Source organism: Amphimedon queenslandica, unplaced genomic scaffold (assembly GCF_000090795.2).
Source record: "Amphimedon queenslandica unplaced genomic scaffold, v1.1 AMPQUscaffold_13429, whole genome shotgun sequence".
In the NCBI taxonomy this organism is placed as follows: domain Eukaryota; kingdom Metazoa; phylum Porifera; class Demospongiae; order Haplosclerida; family Niphatidae; genus Amphimedon; species Amphimedon queenslandica.
Window position 1 is genome coordinate 189,050 of NW_003546335.1, and position 13,355 is coordinate 202,404.

The 13,355-nt window shown below is 37.9% G+C and overlaps 4 protein-coding genes across 4 annotated transcripts; 2 read left to right on the top strand and 2 right to left on the bottom strand.

Annotated features, from left to right (window-relative positions):
- Window positions 1–2,778: 2,778 nt before the first annotated feature.
- Window positions 2,779–8,077, bottom strand: LOC100639820 (cytochrome b-245 heavy chain-like). The gene is made up of 16 exons (XM_003386234.3): window positions 7,924–8,077; window positions 7,745–7,840; window positions 7,024–7,134; window positions 6,578–6,793; window positions 6,455–6,488; window positions 6,228–6,300; window positions 6,098–6,178; window positions 5,857–5,992; window positions 5,585–5,677; window positions 5,449–5,520; window positions 5,063–5,180; window positions 4,626–4,689; window positions 4,536–4,572; window positions 4,114–4,389; window positions 3,262–3,413; window positions 2,779–3,072 (listed from the first exon to the last, which is right to left on the bottom strand). The coding sequence occupies exons 1-16, from the start codon at window positions 7,978–7,980 to the stop codon at window positions 2,943–2,945; spliced, it is 1,746 nt and encodes a 581-aa protein (XP_003386282.1). The 5' UTR covers window positions 7,981–8,077; the 3' UTR covers window positions 2,779–2,942.
- A 71-nt stretch (window positions 8,078–8,148) lies between these two features.
- LOC105312591 (kelch domain-containing protein 1-like) lies at window positions 8,149–9,663 on the top strand. The gene has a single exon (XM_011405358.2). It carries the CDS (start codon window positions 8,181–8,183, stop codon window positions 9,537–9,539), a length of 1,359 nt encoding a protein of 452 aa, XP_011403660.1. The 5' UTR covers window positions 8,149–8,180; the 3' UTR covers window positions 9,540–9,663.
- Window positions 9,544–11,887, bottom strand: LOC100638552 (alpha-amylase-like). Its single transcript, XM_019995889.1, has 9 exons — window positions 11,770–11,887; window positions 11,430–11,719; window positions 11,250–11,376; window positions 10,935–11,072; window positions 10,687–10,887; window positions 10,493–10,621; window positions 10,139–10,442; window positions 9,866–10,036; window positions 9,544–9,773 (listed from the first exon to the last, which is right to left on the bottom strand). Exons 1-9 carry the CDS (start codon window positions 11,860–11,862, stop codon window positions 9,640–9,642), a joined length of 1,587 nt encoding a protein of 528 aa, XP_019851448.1. The 5' UTR covers window positions 11,863–11,887; the 3' UTR covers window positions 9,544–9,639.
- Window positions 11,888–11,930: 43 nt separating this feature from the next.
- LOC100639946 (39S ribosomal protein L19, mitochondrial-like) lies at window positions 11,931–13,108 on the top strand. The gene is made up of 3 exons (XM_003386235.3): window positions 11,931–12,045; window positions 12,178–12,578; window positions 12,851–13,108. The coding sequence occupies exons 1-3, from the start codon at window positions 11,946–11,948 to the stop codon at window positions 12,998–13,000; spliced, it is 651 nt and encodes a 216-aa protein (XP_003386283.1). The 5' UTR covers window positions 11,931–11,945; the 3' UTR covers window positions 13,001–13,108.
- Window positions 13,109–13,355: the final 247 nt, after the last annotated feature.

Here is a 13,355-nt window from a genome sequence, read left to right on the forward strand (position 1 = left end):
GTACTAAGATAGAGATTATGGCAACAAATGAATAGAAGTACAGTATTAATGCAGCAGCAAGATCAATAGCGCTAGCCATTAATTCCTCATAGAAAACAAGAGCGAGCACTCCTGAAAGCTGTCTAAGGACACGGGACTATGGAAACACAGATGCACTTTTCCTGCCATGATTTCGCGGGCTATCATTTGATTCGCCAAATTGTGAAACTGAAAGCCCGGGAAACCGTCGCGGGAAATAATGGCAGGTCTTGTTTCCATAGTCCCGTATCCTTAGACAGCTTACAGGAGTGCTCGCTCTTGTTTTCTATGAGGAATTAATGGCTAGCGCTATTGATCTTGCTGCTGCATTAATACTGTGCTTTTCTTTATTTGTTGCCATATTCTCTATTTTAGTACTTGGTAAGCAAAAGTTTTTGCTAAAACAAGTTACTTTCTCTTCTTGTACAGCTGTACTGATACTTCACTCTATCTTTTGCAATCTCATTGCTGTAGTGAGGATTTATAAAGTGAGCTACTTGCTTTTATTGTTAAAATGATTATTATTTTCTTTTAGAATAACATGATTAGACTACTGAGGAAGAAGAACACAGGGAGGAGGGTAGAACCAGATGAGCCTAAGAACTCACTTCCTCAGATTGGTCCTCAGTCAAGGATGACTGAAGCAGCAATGTCTTCAGGCTTTCACTCACCATCCCAGCTCCTTGCTAGATCCGATACTCATCAGATGCAAGTGCCTCGTGAAGTACTTTCCGGCTCTCCCTTGCAGCAAGGAGGAGTTCGTCCAGTCCATCAGGGTCTGGTTTTTAATGGGCACCCAAGAAGAGTGTTGCCATCTATTGATCTCTCTCAAGAAAGAGGTGATCCCGGTAAACTCGAAGTATCAGCAGTTGTCATGGCAAATGATCGCTTTAAATATGCCGGCTCTCGATCCATATGTGACCGCTACTCTCTGAATATTTGTAACAGGAACTACAGACTACCTTCTATCACTCAATCTCTTCCTACAAGGAACTATTCTCCTCCAGTTCCTGAATACATTCCTTTCCCTAATCAATCTTCAGTGCTTCCTCCCATCATTGAAAATACGGTTGACAATGATGAAGAGCAAGAGCTCGAGGACGAGGAAATAGAAGAGGATCAAGATGAGTCCGTACAAGAGAGCAACTCCATGAGCTGCCAAGAAGAAGAAGAAGACAATGCTCCAGAATCGGAGAATCCTGATGAATACGTGTACATTGTAAAGGAAACTGGATTCTCTAGAGCAGTTATGAAAGTGAAGAGGTCTGAGCTGCAGAGTAGAGAGAATGAGTCCTTGAATAATGCTATAGATGGGAGTGAGCTACTACCGGAATATGCTGCCACACCGGCTTCACCTTGTCCAGCTCGTCCCCGTTCATCAATAGTTCGTAACAATAAGAGTTGTAGTAAGAGACGCAAGTATCGTTGCTCTGTACGACCGTCACTACCAACCATCCCAGAGGATGAGGTAGTGCATCATGTATCAGCACATCCAGTGAGACGTGCAACGATTGATACCATATCAGAAGAGGAGGAGGAGGAGGAGGAGATGCTAGAGGTGTACAATGAACTGGAGAATATATTGGATTTATATGAGAACCTCGTGGATGATGATAACTATGAAGAAGATGAGGATGATATGGAGATCAAAGACTGTGAATCAGACGAACAAAAGAGCGATGAAGAATTATCGAGTGAGGGTGAGTCTTCAAGTGAATCATTGAGCGATGAAGAGTCCTCATTGACAGAAGAAGAGGAAGAGTACATTACTGCTAATGAGGAGAATGAAGAGGCTGACATTGAACGAAAGAACAAAAATGACACTGTTCCCTTCAGCATAGAAGCAGATCTGATAGCTATCAATGAACAAGTGGAAGAGGAACAATCAATCATTACCAATGAAGAAGATGTTGATGAAACAGATGATACTAGCTTACTTGAGTCAGAGGCTCATGACATATCAAACAAGATTGAGAGCTTACTGGAATCCATTGTAGGCTGTCTAGTAGATACCAGTAATGATGAGAAATGTACGAGTGATGCTACTGAGATAGACAATGACTCTAAGACTGAAGAGGAGGGTGTTTATATTGCTGTTAGGATGGAAGAGTACAATGGAGGAGATGATTACACTACAGAAGAGAATAACGAGGAGAATGACCACGAGAAACAAGAAATAGACAAAATGATTGACGATGAGAAAATGATTGAAGTAAAGCAGTTCATAGAAAGGGATGACAATGAGGAAAGCATTGAATACAGTTTGGTGCTACTGAATGACGATAGTAACATTTCAGTAATCATTAATAACACTGCATCTGAGTCTGAAATTGAAGAAATCGAATTGATAGATGTGTCTTTAGAGCACAATGATACATTCGACGCTACAAAAGAAGATAATGAAGAGATGAATGATGACGATGATGATGATACAAGTCTAAAAACAGAAGTGTTATCCTGTGGTCCAGTTACTAGAGATAATGAAGACACTCGTACTAATATAAAGGAAAGAGGGAGACGCCGTAAGATCTCACTCAAGCCAGTGCGACGTTTACTGTCTAAAATCAAAAAGAGAATGAAGTCCTTATTCAAATCTGCTTAGCAAACAATGACAATTACTACTGTATAATAATGACACATTTGTGCATACACATAATTAATATTACTTAATAATGCTGCTCAATCAATTACAATAAAATTATTCTAAAATTTAATTCAATTTTATTTACGAATATCGAACCCAGCCCCAATAACAATCGGTTCAGGAAAAAACTAAAATTATGTTCAAAAAGTTTACATCAATAACCACAACTAAAAAAAATCAAGCTAAATACAGCAAAAAGCGCTAAAAAACAAAATGACTACAGTTCAATAAAACAAAACAAATTATTGTTGTGTTTCTGAGTAAATTGGCATTGAGAGGTTTAGAAATTCTCTTTGTTGTAGTAAAAACGAGCTCCAGCGGATCCGCCTTTCTTGGTAAAAGCGTTACACTGCTTGTGTAGATTATGTGACAGAACTGATGGGCCACAGAAAAATACACCAACATCAGTACTAGACAATGAAGAAAAGGCAATTATCACATTTATAATGGAAAATGAACTTTTTACATTTATATTAATGCTAGTATTATGCTATTAAAAATTAAAATTTACAATTATTTTATTAGCACACATCTAATTATAGTTTTGAATTTTTTTACAAATTTATTACGAGCGTATACCGCATATAATTATAGTTTACTTTGGATGAGCAAGTGCAACTTTTTCAAATATTTTCTCCCATTCAGGCCGCCCAAATGTAGTCTCCGCTCTAAGGCCAGTGATAGCATCCACCATGTCATCAGTAGCATGTTCGGCCGTCACTCTACCTTCGTTTAACATCAAATAGAATGCCTAATTACGATAATGCATTTTAAAATAAACAAGCAAAAATTAAATCATTATTAAAGCAATAGTATTGCATCTATAGTATTTTCACTTGTTGTGTAGAAATTTTGAACTAATTTTGATTTTTAAAGGAATTAATAAAATGGCTAGTAGAAAATTTTTAATTTTCAAAAATTTTTTTGTAAAAATTTTGAACTGGTTAAAAAATTGGGCAAATGAATTGGCCAAATTTTGTCAAAAATGCCTAGGTGAAAATTTTTAATTTTAATAATTTTTTCTAATATGGATACATGTTTTTATGCTGTTTCTAAATTTATAGCCGATTTTGATCAAAATTAGATTTTTTATGAATATTTAAAGTTGCTCAAAAATCGGACAAAAGTCCCTGTACTATAGTACAGGGTCTTTGGTCAAATTTCGTCAAAAATGTCTAGGTAAAATTTTTCATTTTAATAATTTTTTCTGATATGGATACATGTTCTTATGTTGTTTCTAAATTTTCAGCTAATTTCGATCAAAATTAAATTTTTTACAAATATCTAAAGTTGCTCAAAAATCTGACAAAAGTTCCTGTACTATAGCACAGGGTCTTTGGCCAAATTTTGTCAAAAATGGCTAAGTGAAAACTTTACATTTTCTAATACATAATAAAGTTATAAAAACATAAAGTGAATAGTGCATATGCGAGCATATTAAAGGGCCTCACTTGATTGTCCTTCCATCCTCTAGTCAAATAGATCCAACTGGTCAGGAAGTCATCAATCCCTTTATCAATGAGCTGCTGCTCAAGCTCTTGGAAGAGATTAGCAAACCATTCGAAGGCGTAAGTCTCGGGACAAATCCAAACAAAGTACAACTTCTTCAAGACGAGCCCGCTACCCTCCTCTGTTATACGGTAATAGAGAGACTTGAGAACAGAAGCAAACGGGGTCACACCAATACCGGCACCAACAAGCAAGGCTACAGGGTGCTCAAAGGCATCCTTGGAGACATAGGGAGAGAGGGGGGAACAGGGTGAAGGTGAAATAATTTTTATAAGTCAAAGGGAGGGGGAGGGTAAAACAAAGAGGTTGAGAAAGTGGGAGTGAAATTGTAAGGAATTTACTATGCATGAAATGACTAACATACCTCGCTAGCTGTGCCAAATGGGCCATCAATATAAATACTGGAATAAGAGATACCAGTGAGTGGATAATCAATTGTAATGTATGGAGTTACCTTGGGAGCTCCCAGGACTGCTGGAAATCATTACGATTCATTCCAAGCTTGTCAGCTATTCCTCCTATTATTGTAAAATACAATATATACTTAGTTTTCAGTGACAATAAATATTATATTAACAGTATAGCAAATGTGTAATAGCAATAGTGAGATACCGACTTTTATCTATCAAGGAAGAGGGACAAATCCACTCTCTCAAAGAGACCATTCAATTTACAATTAAATAAACATTATCTTATAGTCTTGTAAGGCTTTCTTATTTACTACGATCATAATAAGTCTTCATGGACTATCTCCTATTTGTTATCATACATGATAGAGTACTATAGCAACTTCTCTTATAGGGAAATAAATTTTCAATAATTATGTTCACATAGTTAAGAAGCTACATGTACATGTACATGCACTGCATGAGTGTTATGTGCGTAACTGACTCGTCCAGTCTCCAAGTATTCTAATGTGAACGCTGAAGTAGTCCTCCTCGGGAGCTGATGTCAGTGTGAAAGGATGCCACTCAAACCATGCAACGGAAGGACAGTTGACAAACACGTACTAGAAAAAGAATAAACTTAAACTGTGTACATAATATGTAAGCAGTTGATTTTGTAGTTGTATATGGAGTTACATAAACCTTTAAAATTCCAATGTATCATAAGTATGGTATGATTGATATTTGATAAGAGTAGACTGTTTTTCTGGCCAAAAGTGGAATGTGTGTTTTATAATTCTCATAACACTGCGAAGAATGGTTCAAATTTCATGCTACAGTTACATGTAGTTATATAACAAATGGTGGTGAGTGTGAGTGCTATTACTATACCTGGCCTGCTTCAGCATGAAATCCTTTCCTTCTCATTTGTATCTCGATAGTATTGGAAGGATGTTGCACAACCTAAGCATATTATGATAGCAATAAAGTATACTCCTCCTTTCTCCTCCTCTCCTGATATAGTTACCTTAATGATGACAACAGAGTAGAATCCTCTCACAACTCTCAGAATACGCTCAAGGCCGTAAATCAGTAAACCGCATAAGAGGAACATCCATGACTGAACAGAAAGGAAAAATACAAAATTAAACAGAAGAAACATCACAGTGCATCAATGCATTATCAGGACATGTTTGTGATACTTTAAACAATAAACTTTGCCTCATGAATTCAATAACATTAATTTAATGTATTTTCAGCATAGTCTATTGTGGATGTGTAATAGTTAGGTACACTCACGGTGGGACCGGCAGGAGCAAAATTGAGATTAGTACAAAACCTTGTGTAATTTTCCGAGCTAGTAGGAGCATATGCACACACACCTAGACCAACATCTTGAAGCTGACTGGCTGAACGAAACACAGGGAGCAAACGACTGTAAAAAAGAAACAGCAATCATAGAGCATGACATCATCATCATCTTTATACTAATTGTCATAATGTTATTATTGATCCATTGTACGTGTACAATATGACGTACCCATACTGATGTATGCCAAGACCAACCAAGAACACAATGAACAACTGATGAGTGTACCAGAATACTTCAAAGAATGAACGCCTGACAAGAAATATATTTTATTAATCTACATGTACATGTACATGCATACCTAATGTACGTAACGGATGATGTTATCATTAGAAATAAAACCAGAGTAATAATGTGACCTGTTACTCCGGCATCTAAAGGAAAAGAAAAGAGAAAGAAAGAGAAGAAAAAGTTAGTGAGAGATGTGTGTTTGTGTGTGTGTGTGTGTGACTGTGTGCCAATAAGGAAATGTTAAATATTATTTACATAAAATAAACCGAAAGCTATAAACCAATACTGTGAACTTACATGTGATAAAGCAAGCATGGATAGGATTCAATTGCTAGATAAAGGAGAATAAAAATGCAAAAATAAATACAAGAAAACACACACACAAAACTGACTGCAATAATTGCAACTAGTTATACTTACTCCTACTGAGCCATTAAAAGGGAGTGCTTGAGTAGGTATAGATGTTGCTTGGTCTCCAGGAGGGAGGCTATTAGGAGGAGAGTACCTCGCTAATCTTTCATAGTTATAATAATGAGCAACGACATGCATGGTACTGGATACAACCAGCATCCATGCAATGGCTTTGTGAAAGGTCAGGTTCTTGTCCAATACTCTCCTGATGCTACGGGGAACCACCTAAAAGAGAGGGAGAGGGAGAGAGAGAGAGAGAGAGAGAGAGAGAGTCAAGATGATAAAAGATAAAGGAAGAGTGAAAGAATGGGCAATGTGAAATATGCTGTGCAAAAATTTTGTAAAACAGTGAAGATGATAAAAGATAAAGGAAGAGTGAAAGAATGGGCAATGTGAAATATGTTGTGCAAAAATTTTGTAAAACAGTGAAACCAAAACCATTTATATTGACCTACCCTAGTACATCCTCTAATGACGGATATGATGTTCCTACAGACTGGCAACAGGATCAGTATCACATTGAAATTAATTGGCAAAGCAGGACCTCGGGCAAAAGCCAATGCTTCCTAAATAACATAAAATAAAATAAAATAAATAAATAAACACAATGTTGATGTCCAACTAGTTATTAATATTAATAATAATAAAACTATTTGTATTGTGTTACATAGCAATTATAGCATGTCCTCCCTTTCCTCTTTCAAGACTTGTTTATATGATACTATTGACATGTTAATGGTGTCTATTACAAGAGATAGTGGCAATAGCCACAACAGCCCTGACCATTATAGCACCTATTAGGCTTATGCTAATGAAATCATGATCAAGGCGTGTCCTTATGCGTTTGTATGTATAGTCTAAACGTTGCTATAGGATTAGTGTATTTAAAAGGACTTCAATGTGAGCCAGTTTCCTGAGAGATAACCACATGGAGCCAAAGCCACAAAAGGCCATAGTAAATAGAAAAACCAACAAATAAGGATTGATAAAGACACAAAAACAAACCCTTGTATGTTTTGAGAAGCATATATGCGCATAGCAGTGGATGCATACCTTGTTAGATCTGTATTGCTATTATTTTCATGAGTGAGTAGGTAGAATGCTAATAAGGTATTAGGAGGCAGCTATCAATACTGTATTGTGTATTGTGTGTTCATGTAGCTATCTAGACTGTACCTTTAGGTAGAACCGCATATAAAATTGTGTATTGGATGTCTGGAAGAGGTTAAACTGATAGATAAAAAGAACGATGTTGAGGAGAAACCATGTCCCCTGTAAAGAAAAGAGAGTGAGAGAGAGAGGGGGGGGAGGAAGATTGGTGATGGTTGCTGGGATGAGTTGGATAAAAGACTCACGAATACGAGCCACTTTGGAAACTCGTTGATTATCCAACCAGAGGGTAGTAGCGACATTCTTTCAGGGAGAAAGACACGGACGCGAGAATCTCTTCAAATAAACTGACTCCTAGTCCAAGCCCTTGTTGTCTATCTCTGCACTGAGTAAGCTTTGACGCCCACTAAAAGCGTGGGTGTTAAATTACAAGCCCCGCCTAAGACTGGGCGTGCCTATTAGGAGGAGCTAGCTGCTCTGGGAAAAGGAACGTCAGAACAACATGTCTTTATCCACGAGAAGAGTTGGCTCCAGTCTTGTAGTCCTCGGGCACAAACTGTACAAATGGAGAGGAGACACGGCATTCACTTCAAAATCGGAGCCTGAAAGCACTATCGAGGTATTTGATTTTACGACTGGAGAATGGCGCACCTTTGAAACTTCCCCAGAGTCAGAGGGAGGAGGAGTCTGGGAAGAGTTTGATTGTGGGAGCATAGACATGCCTGAGTCTGTCACAGGGTGTTCAATGGCCGGAGTAGGAGAAAGCACGCTCTACCTGTTTGGTGGGTTTGGTACAATGGAGAAAGAGGTGTACTATAGAGGGCTGTTCAGGCTCGACGTCAACACTTGGAAGTGGAAGAGACTTGAGCCAATCAACGATTACGACGGGCCAATGGCAAAGTATCTAGCTGGTATGGTAACGCTGGACGATAGTCGAGGATTGCTACTCATATTTGGTGGGTTTGGGGTGATGAACAAGGCTCAGCAGCGCCAGAGAGGAGCCAATTACTTGTGGAGTCAAGAGTTCAATGCCGTATGGACTAATGAGCTCCATATATTCGACACCAGAGAGTCAGTGTGGAGAGGGATTGAAACGACCGGAATGAAACCTCCTCCGTGTGCAGCTGCCTCTTTCACAAGGATAGATAGACACAGGATAGCATTGTTTGGTGGTAGGCAGCAAAAGGAGAGAGTGAATGAGTTACATATACTTGATACTTCATCCTGGCATTGGTCTGGCCCTATCATCCAACCGTCGCCTGATAAGCCATGGCCTTCTCCTCGCTCACTCCACACAGCTGTCTCTCTTCTTGATCCCTTCTATGTACAGCCTCCTTCCCTAGCTTCTTCCATTGAGAACAATACTAATCCAAGCGATGCACTGTTTACCAAGCAAAACCTTCTCGTCCTTTGGGGCCAGGATACTAATGGAGACCAGCTCTCGCATGCGTGGCTCCTCGACACGGAAACACTGTCTTGGAATATGTATCGTAGAGTGTTGCCTTGCCAGGGGCGAAAGTGGCACAGCAGTGCTGCTTATTATCCTAGTCCTTACGAGGCCGTCGTTGTCACAACTGGAGGATTCAATCGGAGCGAGATGATGCTGTTTCTTGATCCAAAGAATCCCAATCCGGACACTTTTTATTTCAAAACCGGAGTCTGTTCACTCTATCAGCTTTGTCTCCAGTGTATCAGTTCTATTGATGATGGTAGTGTTGGTGGTAAGGAGAAATATACAAAGGTGCTCTTCTGTCTACCCAAGCATATACAAAGACATCTTCATGAATTCAAAGTCACCGAAAAGCAAAATCAACTCATCCAACTGGTCGATCATGGTTCAAAGTTTTGTTTAGAAAAATAGTCAGTTTTTCACTTTTTTGTACAGCATAAAAAAATTTTTTTACAAAAACTTATAAATTACCTCATCAGTTTTGTATAAACACACACTCAAGAATTCATTTTCAATCAGAGTTAATAGCATTGTATTGGCGATGATTCTTCCTTCTCCTGTAGTACCAAACACCAGCAGCTGCACTGAGAGTAACAATGACAATAACAACAATGAGACTTGCAAACCCAGTTACTAGACCGATAGCTGTAAGATAAATAAAATAATGTTTATACTACTGAGTAGCCTCAATAGAATTAGACTTTAGAATTATAAAAAATTGAGTCTTTGTTGCTTACTATAATGGGTCTTGTTCTCTTCATCATGGCCTGAAACTACTGCTTCCTCCAAGGGAACATCTTCAGTGGATTGAGGATAATAAATCTTTGGTAGGCCATTATTGATGTTAACTTGGAATTGTCCGTTATTGACAACCACTGTATCTGATGTATCCAATTGATTTACTAATTCTATATAAAAACATCACATTATGTCCAGTGTTGTTTGTCTACACATTCATGTACATAATGAACACGGGCTAGGAATTATGTCAAAGCCTTTTATGAACTTACTGGTTCCGTCAGAGTAAGGATGGTATGTAATAGTACGAGTAAATGACTGGCCACTACCAAGATTAGTGGTAGCAACCAGTACATTACCACGAGAGAAAGCAAAGAACTGGTCATCAACGTATCTCTCAATCTGCTGAGCATTGTAGAGCTGAGAGCCTAGGCTATTACGGAACTTTGCCATTATCGATATTGCTTTATACAGGGGATGGTCTGTGTTGTAATGCGGCCACAGTGATTCTCTGTTGTTGGGATCCTTGGGACCATTGAAACCTTGTTCAGTACCATAATAGATTATTGGAATAGACTATGCATAAACATATTAACATTTAAATCATTTAGCATTAACTGCCTTACTTCAGCAAATATGTTATATGCCAATGCATTCTGTAGTGTATTCCAATCAGAGTTTTGGCTTAGGAATCTAGGATTGTCGTGATTATCCAGAAATCCACCAAGAACACTTGAATCACTGAACTTCTGATTCTAAAATAATTAAAAAGGCATAAAATTATTATAAGGTCTAAAAGCACTGTAACTGTATCACTTACAGCTTGCACTCCATCATGAATGTTTCTCATTGTCTGCTTCTGTTGAAAGGCATTGGATAGCTTATAGTACATTGGATAGCTCAAAACTGAGTTAAGTGGTCCTTGGTACTGTGACACATAGTTAGGGTCTCCATTGAACACCTCACCAATGCTAAAAACACCAGCTGAGCCAGAATATTCACTCCAAAAATCTTTTGGAACCTATAACAAAAAATGCATTTCATATTCAATAAATAATTTTAGTCTACCTCAGGTGTAGTGTCAATTCTGATACCATCAAATCCATACTTCTGAATAGTGCTCTGTACCCAATTCTTAAGAGTTGAACGAACAAAACTGTTACTTTGATCCAAGTCGGGCAAATTTGCTAAACGGCAAACCTCAACCTAAAAACAATACTATATAAGGTACACTGTTTTAAGAGTAAAAGGTGACTTTCAATTTATTCTATAGTACTGCTGATACAAAGTGACTGTAAAAGCTGTGATAGAGCAAGATAGCAGTACTCATTGTCTGATGTGTACTTATGCTGTTTCTATATTAGGAATGAGGATTTGACTAACCTGCTGTTGATTGGTAAAGTCCGTTATGAGACAGTAACTGTGATAATGTGACTGGTCGTTGAATGGAACAAACTTTGCAAAATTTGACCAATCGTTGTAGTTCTGATTACCAACATGATTAGCAACACTAATGAGGTCCAAGAAGGCATAAAAAGTGAATTAAAATGCTCACAGACTTACACATCAAGCATGACCCAAATGTCTTTGCTGTGACAAGCATTAACCAGGTCCTTAAGATCTTGCTCTGTACCAAAGTTAGGATTAATTTGAGTGATGTCCTGCTGCCAGTATCCGTGATATCCACCATCTGTCTGGAGCGGTATGGGTGATATCCATATTGCATTGGCTCCTAGTCCTTGTATGTAGTCCAGTTTCTGGATGATCCCTTTAAATGTCCCGCCACAGTATGTGCTCAAATCACTGCAGGCATTGCTATCATCAGTGTCTTTAGCAAAACGGTCAGTGAGCAACTATATATAATTCTAACATAAAAACCTTATTGCATCTTGATAGATTTTACTTGATATATGACCCTGCTTTTCCATTCGCTTGCAGAGTGTCCGTAGACGGCAGTGATCAAGAAGAGAGACAGAGCAGCCAACAGCAACTTCATCTTTGCAGCAATTTGCAATTGCAGAGGAGCAGACACACCTCCAGGGAAGGAGGTGCTTCCTTCATTTGGGGTGGAGGGAAAAAATGATGTCTCTTGAACACATGTCGCGTCTTCTCTTCAGGCAATCAGTTTCTCTGAGATCAATGACTGCAGCCTCAATGCGTCTCATGCAGTCGAGAACAAGTAATTTATAAAATTATACGTAGTGTAAAGTAATGATATTGATTGTAGCATCATCATGGGGATTGTATAAAATTAGTCTATATGTAATATATATATATGTATAATAATATTTTCTTTTTAATTTTTATTTAGTGTGTAATGCTAAAGATGATGTTAAATCGCAAGAGGCTTCCGAGGAGGCCCCAACGTTGAGCGAAGAACCAGCTGATCCAACTCAAAGTACAGTAACTATAAACGGCAAAGTCTGTCGGAGCCCAAAGGAAGCGAACACGAATCTCATAACTTTCCTAGAATGGTCTGACATGGAAAAACGTAAAAAAATTATCGATATCCCGTATTTTGTGGGCGGTAGCTACCTGAGGGTTACATTTGCTGATCCAGCCTCCGCGACGGGTCGTAACTCGTTTACTGGTATCTGTATAGCAAGGTCTAATAAAGGACTCGGGTCTGTTTTTACCTTACGCAATGTAATGCGGGGAGTGGCAGTCGAGAAAATGTTTGAATTATACTCACCAGGTCTCATTGAAATACAAGTAATGTAATGTGTCCACTGTACAAGATGATTTATTGGCGAGAGTAATATTTGGCAAATTTGCCTGTGGAAAGTCAAATGGCGAATTTTATATTGGTAATTTTATACCGCGCCCCATTGAGCATGCTCAGATCATGAAACAAAATGGTGGATTTTACATCGGTGATTTCTTCATTGGACCACCAATTGCCAATATTAATTCCTCTCCAATAAATCATCTTGTACAGTGTACTGCATTATTACTTTAATATTAATAATTTATAATTATTTTAGGTACTAAAGTTAGAAAGGAGGAATAAAGCTAAGCTCTATTACCTGAGGGAGAAACCGCTCAGATACAGCAGTGTAAAGGAAAATATGACTCCTGTGGACAGTGGAGGGAAATTACTGAAATATAGAAGAGCTCGTGGTGAACCAGCATAAATATAGACTACATGTGTATATAATAATAATAACAGTACTTAAGACTGTACAGTATTGGTCATGTTAGTTTGATGTGAATTATTTCTATCAGGAATAGGGTCAAATACATAATTGTAATTTAAAATGTGATAATAATGTTCTCATGTTTTGTAGAAAGTTTAAGCTGAAATTTTAAAGGCCAAAACCTCTATTTTGTCAAAAATGACTGGGAGAGAATTTTTTATTTTTATAATTTTCTCTGATGCATATACATGTTCTTATGTTGTTTCTAAATTTTGAGCTGATTCTGACCAAAATTGGATTTTTTATGAATTTTCAAAGTTGCTCTAAAATCGGGCCAAAGTCCCTGTACTAT